This window comes from Sander lucioperca, chromosome 2, assembly GCF_008315115.2.
Source record: "Sander lucioperca isolate FBNREF2018 chromosome 2, SLUC_FBN_1.2, whole genome shotgun sequence".
Taxonomy (NCBI): Eukaryota; Metazoa; Chordata; class Actinopteri; order Perciformes; family Percidae; genus Sander; species Sander lucioperca.
This window is the reverse complement of record NC_050174.1, coordinates 31,689,432-31,707,969: the sequence shown is the minus strand read 5'-3', so window position 1 is coordinate 31,707,969 and position 18,538 is coordinate 31,689,432. Positions and strand designations below refer to the sequence as shown.

Sequence of the window (18,538 nt, the reverse complement as noted above, 5' to 3'; positions counted from 1 at the left end):
GTCATTGAATTAAATTCATATTAAATAAATGGGAAGATAACATGAACATCAATCTCTATTTCCCCTTTATAATCCTCCAATTAAGGGCATACCAAAACCCTAAAACAAAAGCCAACCCTATATACTACCCTGTCATGAAAGAAGATTTTATCCAAATATTAAATCAATGGCTGCCATATACATTCAAACACTTCAATCTGATCATTCTGAGTGTATTTTCCCCTCTGTTTACATTGAACTGAGCAGATCTGTGAGCCACATCAAAAGATAGGTTCACTTTTTTTCAATAAGTATTATACAACAATATCCACATGCCTATATGTACACTGAAATAGTTATTGCAGTTATACTTACTGAGTACTGTTTGATGTACTAGTCCTCACAAATTCTTACACAAGTTCTTTTTTTTCCTTTTTTTGGAAAGCTTTTAAATCATTTGTGTGTTTTTGGTGTGTGTGTGTGTGTGTGTGTGTGCGTGTGTGTGTGTGTGTGTGTGTGTAGGCTTTACGCTGGCCAGTGTGTTGAAGAACCAGTCGATTTTCCAGCAGTTCCTAGTTAAGAACCTTTCCCTGTCCAACTCCACAACCAGCCTGTTGCTCAACACTCCAGTCAGCCTCAGAGAGGTGATGTCTTCAATTGTGATGGTTATAAAGAAAAAGAACACTGAACCCACTTGTGTTTAATCCAAGATTGTAATGTCCGGGAGGAGAACAGTATTTTAAATACAGTCAACTATTCTGAAGCACACAGTTCACTGTTATAAGCTCTGGTAAAACCCTCCCTTTGTCGATACATAGTAATTACTTTACAGATCCAAATATTCGTTCACTTTATTCATACATACTGTAGGTCATAATAACAATATCAAATTCTGTATAATATATTTTTCTCAGTCAAAGGTACTCATTTTTTTTAGCTTATATTGCCATTTCAAATTATGAGCATAGGAACGATACTCTACATTATATGCTACATGCCAAAGACTCCAGAACCATCAGCCCTGATTGACACATCACCACCCAAACTCAGTGGGGTCAGGCAGGTCATGCTGTAGGCAAGATCCAGTACCAACCATGACCAAACAGAATACCATACAAGTTGTATAAGAACTGTCCAAGAGGGCTGAACCAAGAAGAGCATCCCATCTGAGTGGCAAAGGGCAGTCACAGTTTATATCCCGAAGGAGCAGAATTCCAAGACCCTCAACCAATTCAGAAGCATAGCCCTACTGAACGTTGAGGGGAAGATCTTCTTTTCTGTTATGGCAAGAATGATTGCCACCTACTTTATGAAGAACAGCTATATTGACACCTCAAGGAGAAAACTCCTCCGCTCACTGACAGGATACACCTTGCTATGCTAACTTCCTTACGTTTGCTCACTCACATCATCATTGTTTAAACTAAAGGTAGCTTTCAACCTGCATTTCCTGTCTCTCTGACAGAAAGAAAAGTCTCCTCTCTGAGACTGCCGGGCCTAAATTGTGTTTAAAAATGATACACTAAATTAAAATATGAACACAATGTGTACTGAATTAACATCATATTAATACATAATTAATAGTGAATCTGGCTAACTGTACATAGAAAGAAAAGTGAATATATGTGTGGGACCTGCAAATGAACAGGATCCCAAAGTATAACTACATAGTGAGGTTACATTTATCTGATTTCTTGATTATAATTGATTATATGACAGACATTAGAATACTTAATTTAACAAAACAATATCTAATAAAATATTTACAATAAGAGTGTACTTTTCACCACAATATTTAAAAGGTGACAATGTTTCTTCACATTATGCAGTCATCATGGTAATTGCAGTAGGTTTAGTACAGTAAATCAACGCAAAGATCCACAAGGATTACAAAATAATCCGTGCAGCAGTAATAGCAGGCTGCTGTCTGATAGCAACTCCTACATACATCTGTCCCAGGGAGAGACAAACAGCTACAGCCACTACAAACTCAAAAGTGATGCAGAGAAAATTCTCATTACAGTACAAATATTTGTCAGACAAAGGCTGATAACGTGCTTGAAATGTTCTCTGCAGTTTCAGTACTCAGTCAGAGCTGAAAGAGGATGAGTTTGAATATATTTACATATTCAGATATTCATATATTCACTTTAGATTAAGTAACTTAGAATGCCTAAATTAATCATCAGTATACAAGCATTAAGTGGTAAAGGGTCAGAAGTCACTGCACCCTGAAACATCATAGACTCATAAACATTGTATATATGAATGCTCTTTTTTAATTTTACAATGGAAGTCATTGAGGAAGAATTAACAGGAAATGTGTGTTTCTGTAAATACATACATTTTTATTCTTAATCTTATCTTTATTTCCACTCCACTATATCTGTATATATACTGTATCAAGGGCTCGATTTTGGTGCAGTCTTGTGGCACAAAAGTGCAGCTCTGGACTGACAAATTAGCATTGTCCTGGGACACACTGGAGTCATTTTCCTTGTGCCAAACAACGGCGCACTGCAATCTTGGTGCCAAGAATGATCATGTTTTGCACTGAGCTATTGTCTTGCTCCAAAGTCCTGTGTTCTAAAATATTTTGCCATTTTATTTGGTGAAGGCACACCAGCACAGACCTCTCTAAGATCACACAAAACCTTTATTTTTTTTGTGATTAACAACTTTTATTTATTTCTAAAACTACATACAAAATATGAAATTTGCAACATGAAAATACCAAGGGGGTAAGCGAGCATCCGGAAAGTGTACCTCCTATGGGAAGATTCTGAGGCTAACATGCTATTACCTTCCACTAGCATTCCATTGACTCCCATTCAATTTGGCGTCACTTTGACAGCAAATAACTTTACATCTGAACTTTACATCTAAAGACTCTATTTGTCCATTGTTTATTTCTAAAGAAACATGACAATGTATAAAAGACTCCATTACCTTGCATCTCACGTTATGGCCCCGTAGCAGCCGTTTTTGTAAAAATAGGCTAATGATTGTGTCATAACCACGCGACTTTCTGTCGCGCAGTACAGAAATTAACGTGTAGTCAGGAGAAGCTTGCATGCAATCGGGGGGACGTGTAGGCATACAGTTAAGGGAGAAGCCCACAGAGAGTCCATGAAAGCATCGAAAAAAACGTTTTGATGGATTGGAAATACTTCGGTATGTGGCAAGTGAATTCATATGAAGTAACATTTATCCACGAACAAACAGATTTCTCTTTGCAGCTGCGCAGTACGCTCAGCCATCACCGGAAAAGTGCTTCTAATTGACTTCACTGGTCTCCGTCGAAGTCTATGGTGTCGCTGTGTCCATTTCTTTCACTGTCTATGGAAAATACCCCCCCCTCCCATTATCAAGAAAAGATGAGACAGTAACTACAATATTCAAGACCACAACAAAATTATAACAAAATAGTCAATAAACTGTAAACCAAATAAACATAAATGACCACCATAAGTACTATAAGCCCATCATACATGTCTCTCCCCAGCACAAAGCTTCTTAGGAGCCCTCCGGAAAGCTTAAGTACCTTCCCTATTTTCCCGTGTAGACATCCAATCTGGCGAATCGTTTGTGAGCCCACTTTTGGATGGATGACACCCCTTCATTCCTCCATCCTCTTAAAAGAATCTGTCTGGCTATCATTAAACTAGTTTGGACCCAACTTCTTATGTGCCAGCCCAGTCTCATGGCAGTTCGTGAAATGGTCACGTTATTGAATCTATTGATTTGTGTACTTAACACGTTAATGTTGTTATTTTCGTGTGGTGAGCACGAATTTTAAAGTAACGTATTTCAATGGGAAGCACATTTCGTGATCACAGAACGATTACGGTAGCGAGTAATATTGATAAGGCGAAAATCCGCGCAGGGAGGTTAGTCGGGGTGGAGGATCGGTCAAACAACACAGGACTTTCACCCCGGAGACCGGGGATCGCGTCCCGTGTGTTGCAGTTCCTTTCCGTGTTATTCTCTTCCTAACCACAACCATCCCGTTGTTGTCGGCGTCTCCTGCGTGTGACGGTTCCTTTCCCCGTTCTTCTTTTCCTAACCACAACCTTCCCACATTATTCTTTTCCTAACCACAACCGTCCCATCGTTGTGGCCGGTGTGTGGCGTTTCATTTCCCCATTGTGGCGCTTCATTTCCCCGTTTCATTGTCCCCCAGAGCAGCCCAGTGTCATGGCAGTTCGTGACCTGTACACGAAATAAACGAATGAGGCCGGGTTGTATGTGCTTATCTATCCTGTTTAGAATTGACCCATCTTCTAGAACAAATAATCTTGGGCTGAATGGAACCTGGGTCTCTGCAAGCTGACATAGGTTATGAGTATCCTTGTCCAAAATTCCTGGGGTCTCATTTATAAACGTGACGTACGCACAAAACAGGGCTGAAAATGTGCGTACGCCACTTCCCACGCAAAGGTTGTGATTTATAAAAAACGAACTTGACGGGAGAATGTGCGGTCCTCCACGCAAACTCTGACCCATGCGTAAACACATTTTGGAGACAAGGAATTGGCGACGCAGATGGTGAGGTGGTGAACTGAAGTCAGACTGCAGAAAGTACATGTGGGAATAACGATTACTCTTAATATTTTCAAGTGTTGATGCCTCACGCACATTTTTTCACTCCATGTCATCCACGTTATCATGAAGATTAAATCCAGCAGTGTTATTTGTGCTTGTACTGAGTGATAATTGTTCCATAAACACCTTGTAAAATCCAACTCAAATCTTAAATCAATTCGTTCTTAATATTTAATTGACGCTGTCTCACCGTCACAGTCCGCTACGTAGCGCAGCAGGAGGAGATGGCCCGACTGCATGGAATACTACAGGATAGCATCAAATACCCTAGCATTAGATAACTGCAGAACACAGAGTAAATAACTAAATATCTGTCTTTAAAACTGTGCATATATCATCAAATGTCAAAGTCTGGAAATACAGACGTTAGGCTGTCACGCAATCGTTATACGTAATGTCCTCGTTATCGGTCTGAACTTTAATACTGTTCGTGACCAAACCTGCATGAAGAAAATTGTGTTTGCAAATTGTATCTCAGGGTGGGGGATACTACTAGTTGATGCTGTGATTTTTGGCAAGGTGTTAACAATCACAAATTGTTGTAAACATAGAAATACTGCCTGTGCGTAATGCTGCATGATGGCACTGCTGGCACTGCAGGAGGACTACGCCAATGGAAGAATCAGGAGAGAAAAAGACTTCAGGGACCATGACGGTGACTGGCTAATATGCCGATTTAAATTCCCTAAAGCTGTGCTCTTGGATCTATGTAGTGAGTTGGGTCCAGTAGATAGGGCAACGCGCCGGAACCGTGCCGTCCCGGTCCAAATACAGGCCCTCCACTCTGGGGAAAACCGGCTTTTTCCAGCAGTAAATGGCAGACAGCGAAGTGTTTTATATAAATATTATATATAATCTTCAACTTTGCACTAAGGCTTGTTTGGATATAATATATACTTCTTTTAAATCTTATCATATAGGTCTGGTATATCGAAGCTGTCTTGAGTGCCGTAATGCCTGCCGTTTTGGACGTATTAGATAGATAGAGATAGAGAAGCTTTATTTATTCAGAAGGAAATTAAGGTGTCCAATAGCTTATACACATCATACATACACATAGGCACGCAGACATATGACATCCACGCAAACATACATGCTACAAAAATACAAAGGAAGATATCAATTATTAATATAGGTAGTCTATAGATCAGGTTTCCCTACACTGTGTGAGAACAGGCCGAAATTATAATTCAATTTGCAGCAATTTCTGAGCGTCTGAGAAGTTTTTTGCTTTTTCCCAGCCTTTCGTCACGTAATGAAAGAACAACTGCCAGGGTCATTAGCATACTGATCAGCATTCATGAGGTGCTTTGCATTGACTATTTATGGTTAAAAATGGGCATGTACAGGGCAGGATAAGAGGCTGATACGCACACTTGTGGGTAATCTGTGATAAGGATATATATATATATAAAGGAAACATTGCTTACAGATGTGCATACGCACGGTTTTATAAATCTGAATTGTTTTTTGCGTACGCCATTTTTGGCTTTTGGACATATGTACACTTTTAGTAAGGATCCTATGCACAGTTTTATAAATGAGACCCCTGGACTTTATCACAGGACTATAGGACATGAAGTAATTGGCCGTCCTCTGTCTTGTTATTTCAGCAATTTGGTGTGTCTTTCAATCCAAGTCTAAACAATCTAGAGGGAGTCCACTAGAAGCGAGGCATAATCTTGAACTGAATGAGGCGCACCCTCACATCGCATTACATAGTTTTAATATTCCTACAAATTCTGTCCCACTCCTCATCATCCAATGTAATACTCACATCCCTTTCCAATGTCTTCTTGAGGGCTGACCAGGCTCCATCCCTCAGATTCGGCATAAACATAGAATAATACCCAGAAGCCTCATGAGCTTTCCCATATTTCATCAACACCTTATCTAAACATTCGGGTACCTTCAGGGTTGAAGAACTGGATACAATCCCAAATAACAGATGGCAAAGTTGCAAATATCTGAAAAATTAAGACCTGGGTATTCAAAATTGCTGTACCACATCCTCAAAGGATTTCAATATGCCTCCAAGATACAAATCCCACATTGTAACAATTCCCTTTTACAACCAATTCCTCCAAAAAAAAAGGGAGCCAGGCCACTTTGGTCCAAACTACTTTTAAGTGGCTGATTATCGGATGTGTTTTTGCCATACAGTTTGACAGACAAGCTTTGTAAGGGCGATCTTCTCCAGCACTGCAAAAATTTTACCAATGTCTGCCCGCGTCATTATTAGCCTGTTGCTTTTCTGTTACAGCAGCACTGCCATCTTGGCCCTTTATAGCTGCATTTCCGCTGGGGTGCATATGCTTCTTAATATCTCCACAGGCCGCTAACTTTTTGGCTTTCAACATTTTTAGCATCGACAATGTTTCTTCTCCAGGCTGAGCACAAATATCTCTGGTAACGTATCTTTAAAAGGTAAATATAGCAGTATACTACAGAGCCCACTTTCCAAACGACTAGTCTGCCATTAGGTCACGTGACTCCCCCCCCTACACAAAACCTTTATTAATGTTTTTCTTCATGTTTTACTTTCACTCTATATTCTGATGTCTTATCACACAGAGAATACAGTTCTATTCTGATGATAGCATTGATGCCAGCAACAGAATTGATAGAATCAAGCTGAATGATTCTTAGCAGCATCTGCCATCCACAAAAACTAGCAGTCTTGCCAGCGGTTATTATACTCATGTCCATATTGTGTGTGTGTGTGTGTGTGTGTGTGTGTGTGTGTGTGTGTGCGTGCGTGCTTGTGTGCGCGTCATGTAGGTGTACAGTGTTATCTTTGTTACATCTCTCAGAGATGGAGGAGGGACCCAAAGTTGGATTCAGGGGGCAAAAGGCGCCAGAAAAAAACCTGGAGACAGTGTTCATCTGGAGGTAAGTTCGTACACCTAGACACACTTATACACACACACACACACACACACACACACACACACACACACACACATTACATACAGTGTCACATATCAGAACACCAAGGTCCAGTTCATGGTAGTGGTGACTGCTATTAGCTGGCCTTCTACTGTTAACTACAGTTAGTTGCATCACAAATCATAGCAATCATGCTGATTTTATGGAGGTCCTGTAAAGAATTGTCTGGGTTCAGCTATGTTCAACAATGTTATTACCAGCTGCGACAGCAACGCTGGTATTGTTTTCACCTTGTGAGTCTGTGTGTGTGTGTGTCATTAAGGAAAAATGCGGTGCTAGAGACACCTACTGTAGCGGGAATATGGCTGAACGATTAATTGCATTTGTAATTAAATCGCAATATGTTAAAATTAGATTTTTTAACAGACAAGGCTGCGATTACACTCTGGTCACGTGACACGTGAGAGTAAAGCAGTCTGCAGAGGAAGCATCAACTTGCCAAGTTGCTGCCCAGCGTCAGGTATTGTTGTAAAGCCTGTCCTGCTAACGTTGCTACCTTACGGGGCAACACTACTAACCTGTATCGCCACTTAAAAAAACCCACCACAAAGCCATGTATGACAGTTGCATGCCTAAAAAGCCGAACACAAGTGTGTCAAGTAAGCGAAATACCACTCGACAGGGATCACTGACCGAAATGTTTGAAAGCGTAACTCCATATGAACGTATTTCAAAACGGACGAACAGAGTTTATTGCGAAAGATGTGATGCACCTCAGTACGGTGTCCAAGCCTTGGCTCACGGCTTTGATAAATACACTGGATAAATGGTACAACATGCCCTCCCGCACATATTTTAGCCAGGTCGTCATACCCGAGCTACACAAAAAATTTGAGAGTCGCAGCGGAGCTGAAAACAGGGTTTTTTCTGCTGCTACAACTGACATGGTCAAGCCGTATGATCACTATGGCTGGCAGTGCCATACTCATTGTGCACTTATACATATTAAAAGAATGTCCTGTAAAGTTCACAGACAGTGTTTAAAAAGTGCATTTCTGCAATCTGCACTTTAGTTTGTATGATTTTTTTAACTGACTTTCATATTTTACACCGGTCTTATTTGTCAGTGCTTTATGTTGTCATGGTAACTATTACATATTTACAAGGCTGGACATTCAACAAATCAGTTGTGTGATTGAAGTATTTTATAAATTAATAATATGTCATTCATATAAATTCATGCATCACCTAATTTCATCATAACATACGTTATGTGTTGGTCATACTATACAGTGATCTATTGTTTGTCTTTGTTAAATAATACAGCAGATAAAGAGCTTTAAAAAAGAATTGCATTTTAAATCGCAATCAGATTATTTTCCTAAATCGTTCAGCCCTAACGCAGAAGTGGATTTGAATACTTTGCAAGGTGTTTATATTATATCTGTCTGTGGACACATTTTGTCATTTAGGCAAAACAAGGCAAATGTATTTATATAGCATATTTCATACCGAAAAGCAACCCAATGTTCTTTACAGATAACAGGTAAATAAATAAAAAAAAGTAACAATCAAATGCACATAGGACAAAAACATAGAAAAGCAATGGTAAAAAGGTGTATATTTAGCATAGATTTGAAAGTAACCAGCATTTCCCTCAAGTCTAAGCTCTTCTGGCAGAATAGAAGGTAAAGGCAGCTTTGGCATGTTTAGTTTTGACTCTGGAAACATCCAGTAATCCAGAACCAGACGACCTAAGAGGTCTGCGAGGTTGGTAAGAGATTTGATGTGTATTTTGGACTTAAGCCGTTCAGTGATTATGGATAGAAACTGGTAGCCAATGTAATGATCTGAGAACTGGAGTTATATGCTCTGGCTTTTTGGTCCACGCTACTGTTGTGGATTGCAATAGTTGCAGGCCATTTACCTATCTGTCCTGGCTGTACGCCCAGAAGTTAACTTCCCGTACAACATCTGCTCTTGACTGATCGCATCACGTGAAAAGAACATTGCACACAGCTCATTGTTTATTCAACGCCTATCTTGCATGAATACAGGAATTAGTCTTGAACCCAGAATCCCCAACACCACACACACATACCACATCCTGTCAGGACAACAATGTCATAATACCACACTACTACATAATACACACTGGCACTGTCCCAGGTAGTCTGTTGAACTGTATTTGTTTGGTGACACAGCTATTTATATTTCCGTTTCATCATGTGATATCAAACCTAAAGTTTCGTAAAATTTCAGCTAATGGAAGCATGTAAAGATTAAATAACAGAGGTCCGAGAATCGACCCTTGCGGAACTTGCTCTGATGTACAGCTATCAATTGATACAAAATAGTCAATTTCCATTGTTTTTTTAATCAGGACAGCACATTATGTGCTTAAATAATTGCAAAAGGGTTCTCGACTGTTGTAGAAAGAAGTGGCTGATCTTTAATGCAATATCTACATTGCCCATTATCAGCAAACATTCATCCAATGTTCCAAAGGCACATTCTGTTTACTAATCTGATATAATTTTAAAAGGCTAACTGAGAAAACATTGGAGAACCCTTTTGCAATTATGTAAGCACATAATGTAATCTGAAAACTGCTGCCCTGGTTAAAAAAACAATGCAACTGATCTCAGCTGGTATTATGTCTATAATGGAGTGGAATGGAAATTTCTAAGTGACCCCAAACCTTTGACCGGTAGTGTATGTTATACCCTCCTTGGGCCATTTAAACTGAAAAGATGCTCTCAACTATTATGTAATCAACGAGTTCAGAGCCAAGGCTTCTGTTTTATTAACATTAACTTCATATCAAGAAAGATTTCCGAACTGGGCCAGGCTTTACTGATTATTGAGCTCAATAATTCATTTGAGATAAAAAAAATCAAATTTTTGATCTCAATAATTGAATTATTGATATTGGGGTTGGTGGGATTTGCAGCAATAGACCTGTGTGCGCGCTCAATACCAAGGTTGTCTTCATCCGAAAGTTTGAGAGCCGTTTTCAGTAGTTTTGTTGTGAAATCAAGCATAATTTCGGTGCCCTCTGTCCCTTCCTTAACTCCATAGATCCGTAGGTTGGACCTCTTGAGCGGTTTTCATCGTCTTCACAGTGTGCTTCTAGTTGCTGCTGTTTACGCATCATGTAAGCTAGGAGTCTTTTTTAGAATCTTTTTTCATAGCCCCGTATTTGCTTGTTCATGCCTTTCAGTGAGTCTTCAATTTTGACTAACCTTTCCAACAAGTCCTTTCTCATTTCTTTCATCTAGGCCAAAACCTCAACAATCAGGCTATGGCTGGCAGCACCTGTAGATTCTTTAGCTGCAGCCATGTTCTTGGTTGGTAGCAGATTTACTTGAACCTTTGTTCTTGTTGCGCCTACTTTGGTTCATTTTTGCCACTGTGTCAAGACGGATAAAGTCTGCTTATAATCTGTTTCTAAACCACTGTAAATTACTTGTTAAATGTGGGTTTGTAGTCCACGAGGTTGAGATCTCAGTTATCGAGCAGCCATCTGGTAGGGGGGTTTGTTTCCATTCTCTGGTAATCTTTTTGTTATCTACAGCTGACTTTTTGCTTCTGGCTTTTCTTATGGATCATGTGTCTCTCCATACAGGCAGCATGCTGTTATAAGCAGTAAGCGGTTTGTTTATCAGATATCAAAGTGCTATAAATATGGACAAGAGTTTACCGTATATATTTTAAGCAACACGGTCATGAACTGGCACAGCGTCAGTAGGTCTAACACCGCATTTAACACCAATGATATACGTAATTGAATCCTTCTCCAGCAGTTAAGGATTTCATGAAATCTCCATACCAACAAAAAACAATATACAGAAACAGAAAAAGGTTTCAGTATACTCCAAATGAACTGCTTGTCAGATGGTTGAACAGTCTGACACCCCCTCCCCCCCCACACCTTTCCGACATCTGAATTGGAAGGTGGGGCTGCGTTTGACAATTTCTGTAGCTTTCTAAAACCAACAATCTGGAGTGGTGTGTAGAGGTGTAAAAGTAGACAGGGTTTGAACGTCTCTTTCAAGGCACTCTTTGTGTTCTTCACACAAATATTTCTGTCATTTTTTGTGTGAACAGAGTGCAACACCATTAATAGATTTCAGGAGAGACTGTCTGAAAATGGGCTCCATTAATTACAACATGTCCGAGTTTATTTTTAGCATACACCCGCCTAGAAAGGAATACACATAATTTACTCGAAACTAACAGTCCTGCGTGAAAACAGGAAAGGCATTATATGTGTTGCTCAACACAACAATGTTCATGACAAAGACAGCAACCCCCAAAAATGGACTGTCAAAATCTTAAAATGTTGGTGTAATTCAACTTACACCAAGTTGAGTGTCAAGATTTTGTGTCAAGATTTTGACACTCACGTGGTTCTCCTGGTTCTATACTGTATGTACAATTCACTTTACTAACTGGGAAGACAGTTGTATAATGTCTTCTGTGGCTCTGCATTTCTACATTGAAATCTTGAGTGTGTAGGTTATTATACTGACTAAAAATACAAACTAATCTAAACTCTTAGCTCAAATTACTGAATGTGTTTACCATTTGATGTTACCATAATTAGGGACAATAATAAGCAGGCATTAAACGGCATTTATGCTTCTGCCGGGGCTCTACGCAGAGCTTTCGCTGTAGCCTACGTACACGTAAGTGGCCGGAAGTTTATGCTTGTGTCTGCTTCGTTCTAGCGTATCTCTTTAAGAGAATAGCAGAGCTCGTGTGTGTGTATGCTGGGGAGTGTGTGGTAGAGCGAGTAAGAGAGTGACAGGGATTAACTTCGGAGCGAGCACCGACTCACACAAGACACAAAGTGTCTTCCATTTGCATTCTGATCACAGTCGGAAAGCTGTAGCAGGAAAAGTTAACCCTCTCCTTGGTTTCATGTTGTTTATGGACGCTACCAAGCTACGGCCAAACGGACAAATCACAGTTGTTGTGGTCTACGTCACCGCAACGTGTAGTTAAATTTTTTGAAAGGTTCACGTCAGGCTATGGTGTAGGGTCCCGGATATGGTGTATCTACACTTTCCTACGTACGTACCCACGGCGTCGATTTAACACAGGACCATAAATTGGCCTATAGAGTGACAGGTCCTTAAAATGCTCATCAAATTAACTAATTCCATCTTCCACAGGGGGCCCTCCTGACTGGAGCACTGCTGGAGATCCTCACCTGTGGGGAGGGCAGGGCCAATAAGCTCAGTAAGATCCTGTTGGTGCCTGAGAAGCAGGGACCATTGCTGCAGGCCTATCGCAGCACAGTGTGCAGCGGAGGGGAGGGTCAAAGGTCAGAGCGCTTCAGGCTGATGAGCCTTGAGCTGAGAGAACAGATCAACACACAGAGTGTCACTGAGAAGGTACAGCAGAAACTTTCTTGGCATAAACAAAAGCATCTACAATAAAACAAAAAAATCTGAAACTGATAGCGGATGAAGTCAAACACACATGGTCTAAATCTGTGTTGTTCCACTATCAGCTAGACTATTGTCTGTTAAAATACACAGCAGATGAGTCCACAGTAGATGTGTTTTAGCTGCACACTGAGCTTCCACACGTGGCTGAATTAACCTGTACAGCCCCAACACAGCTTTCATAGACAATTTGAATCTCTTCTGGAAACGTCCAGCTTCTTCCCGCCCAGATGGTATCCACCTGAATGGCCTAGGCTCAAGTACTCTTAACTGACAATATTTTCTATTCCATCTGGACCTTTAAGAACGAGAACAATACATTTAAAAGCTGGACCAGTTCTGGTATCTTCAAAGCACAGGGAGACACTGAATTAATTTATTCATTTAACTAACAGAAGCAAGTTTGAATCACATTATATTTGCTCAATAGCTCTCTCCCTCCACTCTTTCTTTCTCTCTTCCTCTACCCGCATCCCACCAGCTTCACCTGGAACAGCCAAACTCTTTGGTTTCGCTCTCTCAGTCCGACCTCTGGGCCCTATTGAAAGACCTGGCTGATGTAGAGAGGCTCCTCAAGGACGTGGACCTGCTCTCTGGCCTGGCCCGCCTGCTGCCCAAAGGAGCCTGTACTGGTCGAACTCCAGCCTTCCCCACAAACATGACCTGGCCCCTTAACACCACCACCTGGGGCCCTAACATGACTGACATCCCTGGAGAGAAAGGGGAGGAAGGAGCAGAGCGAGGTGGAGGAGCAGGAGAAGGGAAAGAGAAGGAGGAAGCAGAGAACCCTCACTCTCAGTTTTCAGCATTTGTACAACTGTGGGCCGGACTGCAGCCGATTCTGTGTGGGCACAACAGGTGAGTGAGGCAAGAAAAGGTGCTTAAATCATCTGACAAAATGATTGCTGTCAGTGGGAAGAGCATTACTATTATGTTGTTGTGGAGAGAATGTAACTAAGCACAGAAGTATCTTTTCAATTTAAAGGATGATTGCTATTTAGTTGTTTGGTTGTTTTTTTGTCATACAACCATCATTTCTATCCATAAGAATAAATTGTACCCACAGTATTAATTGCTGATCGCTAAAAAGACATCCAAAGGGACAAAAAACACAAGCAGTCAGATGCAGGGTTGATTCTGAACTTTTGGGGCCCTAAGTGACATCTTACACTGCCCCCAAAACCCAAACAACCACCACCCCTCTTGCTACCCCTTTTCGTTACCCCATTAAAAAAAATCCTCCTCCTTTCACAAGCCAGCAGAAATACTTTCACTTTCCATTAATGGCATATTAAAAGTGTCAGATGATCACAGAATTCATTCTGATATATTAACAGAATCCTCTCATCGCGCAAAGCATTTCTTTTGATGGAAATTAGCCTATTTCCTTTCTTTAACTCACATTGGTTGCTATTTGTTTTATAGCGATGCCCGATGGTGATGTAGAGGGATGAGAGAATTTAAACCTTGCACGCATTAGAATTGGGGTGCCACCTTTCACATGAATGTGTTTGTGTGATGTTTAGCTTAACATTCTGCCCCCAAGTGGCCAAAATGCATGATTAATGCAGCTCTAAACAAATCCCCAGTTTAGCTAAACTTGTATAGAAGAGAAAACAAAGACCCAAACTGTCCTTTGTAAATATACATTTTTACTTTCAGTTTGACCTCCAAATAGATTTTTAGAGTTTAGATAACTTGTTGGTTTGTTCACAAGCTGTCTGACTGCTCTTGTTTCTTGTCCATCAAACCACCACATTTTAGCAACCTAGGTGATTACAACTAATTGAAATGATTGCTAAAACTACAAAAAATAAGACCAAAATTGTAATAAACTTGAATTATCTTCCAACTAGTTGTGTTTGCACTGCATTGATGTGTCAGCCTTAACAATGCTTAGTCCTCCCTTTTTTGTGTTTGTATCATATTTGCATTCAATATTAGATTAAACATTGAGAAATTTATAAGAATAATTCTTTACAAATAATACAAACATTGCAGCTGTGCATGGTATAAAAACAGTATATTGTGAACAGGGAGATATAAGCGCAGTAAACTGGCCTGATTTGTGGGGAGAACTATTTTGTTTAATTTTTAAACATATACATTGCCGATCAAATTCCACAGTATTGAGGCAGTAAAATGTATGAACTTTAAACCTGTGGCTGTTGTTTCAGGATCATTGAGCCAGAGGCTTTGAAGCAGGGGAATATGAGTTCGCTGGGATTCACCAGCAAAGAACAGAGGAATCTGGGGCTACTGGTTCACTTGATGACAAAAAATCCCAAGATCCTCTACTCCCCCATTGGATCCCAGGTTGATAAAGTGATTCAGAAGGCAAGTGGAAAGCACTATCTCTGGTGTAATTGTATGAGCAGAGCTGTTCACATTATTCTCACTGACAAAGCTGTGCTCCCAAAGGCGAATGGATGAATTATGCTGTGATTAAGGCTGGCCAAATTTTATATATTTTTTCCTGTCAACAAATCCCATATGCAGACCAAAACCAACAATGAATTGATGCCTCTAACAAGTGTGTTTGTATCCAAAGCCTGCAATATCTTATCGCTCTGTGCCATGGAGCTCCATCGTTGAGCCAAAGAGCCACACTGTTGCACTGAGTGGCATGTTCCTTTTCATACATTACCATGAACACACTGTAGTTTATTTGGACTCTGTCCCACACACACCATCCTGCTGCCAGAAATACTGTACTGTATTAATTCACTGCTAAAAATAGTCCCCAACAAATGCATTATTGCTTAAACTATGCTAAAAACTACAGTGGTCAACTGTTTAATGAAATTACTGAGCCTTTTCTTCAATGAAACTATATATGTTCAGCTGTATTTAAAGATTTATGTCTTCAGTTTAATCCAATGTGCTTGGAGCTGAGAGCCAAAGACAGTTTAGGGGAGTCGGAAAGTATGGAGAGACAGACTAACACAATGTTTCTCAAACATTTTAAGACCAAGGACCACTTACCCAATGAAAAAAACTCACAGACCACCTAACTGCCAAATATCCCCAAAAACAAAGCCCTCCTACTTCAATAGTATAGTACAAATTACAGCCAAATGAAATGACCCCTCGGCTGCGAGGAGAAAATCTGCGAGCGTCGGGAAACAGTGAAATTCCTGGCGATCATGACACACCATAATTCCATTTTGAGGCGTGCAGCTTTAATTTAATCCTGGACATTGAAGATGGTGACAAATTTCCCTTGCAGTGCTTGAGAGTGCTGAAAACATCAGACAGGTATGTCAATTTTGTGAGCCATTGGGAATTGTGCACTCTGCCATACAGTCAATCACTATAATGCAGAAATAAATTGACCTCATCGCACAGTTCAAATAGACAGGTAAGGAGTTTCCAGAGCAAAAGCCAGTGCACTTCAGTTTCAGAAATGTTGTGTGTTCACTCGTCATACCTTCACACTGAGCTTTAAAAAGGCAGGTGTTCAGTGGTTTGCTTTTGATTGCACTAACTATGTCCACAGCTTTGTCCAGTACTGTTTTGAGACACTAGGGCATTTATTTCACAGCCAGTTGTTCTCTGTGAAAGCAATAGTGGGTTTCTATGCCGAATGGTGCTGCTGCAAGTACACGCACTGCTAGTCCCCTTTGTTTTCCAGTCATTGCAGCTGCACAGTTTATGCAAAGGCCAACACATCTTGTCTAGTCGAGGTCATGCTGCACAATGAAATCATTGAGTGAGTAAAAAATTGCCTGTTCTGTTGTGTTGGTTGGCATGGAATGACAAAAAAGAAAATCATCATGCACTCCTTCGCCAGTATAAATGTACCTTACAAGACACAGCAGATTTGCCTCATTCTCGATGTCAGTGAACTCATCCAACTGTAGTGAGGAAAACTCCGGCGTATTCGTGTCACTCGCTAATCTTCAACATTTTGAGCCATATATGTTATTTGCTGCTGGACGGTGTCACTGGACAGCGGCACTCTATTTATAGTTATTTTCATCGCTTGCTTTTCCCCCCAAACAATTCAATAAATAATAATTAGTGCTGTCAAACGATTAAAATATTTAATCGCGATTAATCGCATTAATGTCATAGTTAACTCGCAATTAATCGCAATTAATCGCACATTTTTCTCTATTCTAAATGTCCCTTGCTTTCTTTTTGTCCCATTATTTTTTTTCATTTTAATGCTTATCAACATGATACGATACTTTTAAAACGGTGCCTGAACCGAAAGATTTATTTTAGGGCTGTCAAACGATTACATTTTCTTATTCGCGATTAATCGTTGAATTTCTATAGTTAATCTCGATTAATCGCATGTTTTATCACATGATTAAAATTCTATTATTTTGCATTTCAGAACTGTTTTTAAGTACATATTAACAATGGAAAGCAATTCTTACCAGTGTATCTTGATTGGGAATCAAATGAATGCAAAGAAAATGACTTCATGAACTTAATTTTAAGATTTGTATTTGTTTATTATATATTTAATCTAGTCACACATTTGAATCTAGAGTCAATATTAGGGTTGGGTATTGTTTCGTTTGGATACCGGTGCTAAAGCGGTACTTTTAAAACGGTACCGGTGCCTTAATGGTGCCTGAACCGATACTTTTTATGAAAGTTAAAAAAAAGAAGGGTACTAAACAGTTGGCGACCTTAAAGAATGGCTTGTTTATTGCTAAGGCCATATCGTCAAAATTAAATGTTTAATAATAATAATAATGTAATCACTATAACAATAACTTATTTCACTAGTAAATAGCTGTTGAATGACAAAAACAACCACCAGAAGGGAAAAGGGCATTTAACAACAACTTTGAATGCACCACGAGACTGTAAATTACCAGTTTCATTGAACGCACCGTCTGTGTTTTTCCGACAACGGCAGCTGCAGATTGTTACATCCCGGTGTCGGAATCCTCTATAGTGAAATACAGACAAACTTTACACCGTTTAGCGTTAGCTGTCAGCATCGTAACCGTGTTTAATCCAGCTACTAGCTAGCGGTAGGCTAATGTTAGCTGCTGTCGAGTATAGTGTTAACTAGTGTCACATGCAGCAATGTTTCTGTTGCCTGTAACGTCTGTTTCAGAGCATCAGAGAGAAGTGCAGGCATATCAGTGGCACCAGAATGAGGCACCGAAATCCGCGTTGCTATTCCTGCAGCAGCAGGACGTGTTACGAGGAAGTACGGCAAAATAGTAGCCTGTTAGGCACGACGCAAAGCCGAGTGAAGTGAAAATAAATTAATAAATGGCGGCATGCGATTAATATGATTAAAAAAAATTAACGCATTATGCTATATATGCTATATATATATATATATATATATATATATATATATATATATATATATATTTAAAAAAGGAGCACCTTGTTCAATTGTATTTGTCTGTTCTGTATGTTTAAAAATATAAAACAATAAAAAGTTGATCTAAAAAAAAAAGGAGCACAAAACGGCGAAAACAACCACTAGATGGAAAAGGGTATTTTACAATAACTTGAATGCACCACGAAGCTGGCGAGGCTGAATCTGTGTTTTTCAGACAACATCAGCTACAGTCTGGTGTTAGAATCCTCTCCAGTGAAATACAGTCACACTTTACACCGTTTAGCTG

The 18,538-nt window shown here is 39.9% G+C and overlaps 1 protein-coding gene across 3 annotated transcripts in view; it reads left to right on the top strand.

The window, feature by feature from the left end:
- Window positions 1-18,538, top strand: part of abca2 (ATP-binding cassette, sub-family A (ABC1), member 2) — a 206,323-nt gene that overhangs the window by 26,871 nt on the left and 160,914 nt on the right. For all 3 annotated transcript variants that reach the window (XR_004896101.1, XM_031300882.2, XM_031300881.2), the window contains 5 exons: window positions 502-623; window positions 7,366-7,476; window positions 12,654-12,875; window positions 13,411-13,787; window positions 15,107-15,266. Coding sequence is in view for 2 of the 3 variants with exons in the window: in XM_031300882.2 (XP_031156742.1) it covers window positions 502-623; window positions 7,366-7,476; window positions 12,654-12,875; window positions 13,411-13,787; window positions 15,107-15,266 (992 nt within the window). In the remaining variant the exon portion in view is untranslated. The remainder of the gene's footprint in view (window positions 1-501; window positions 624-7,365; window positions 7,477-12,653; window positions 12,876-13,410; window positions 13,788-15,106; window positions 15,267-18,538) is intronic.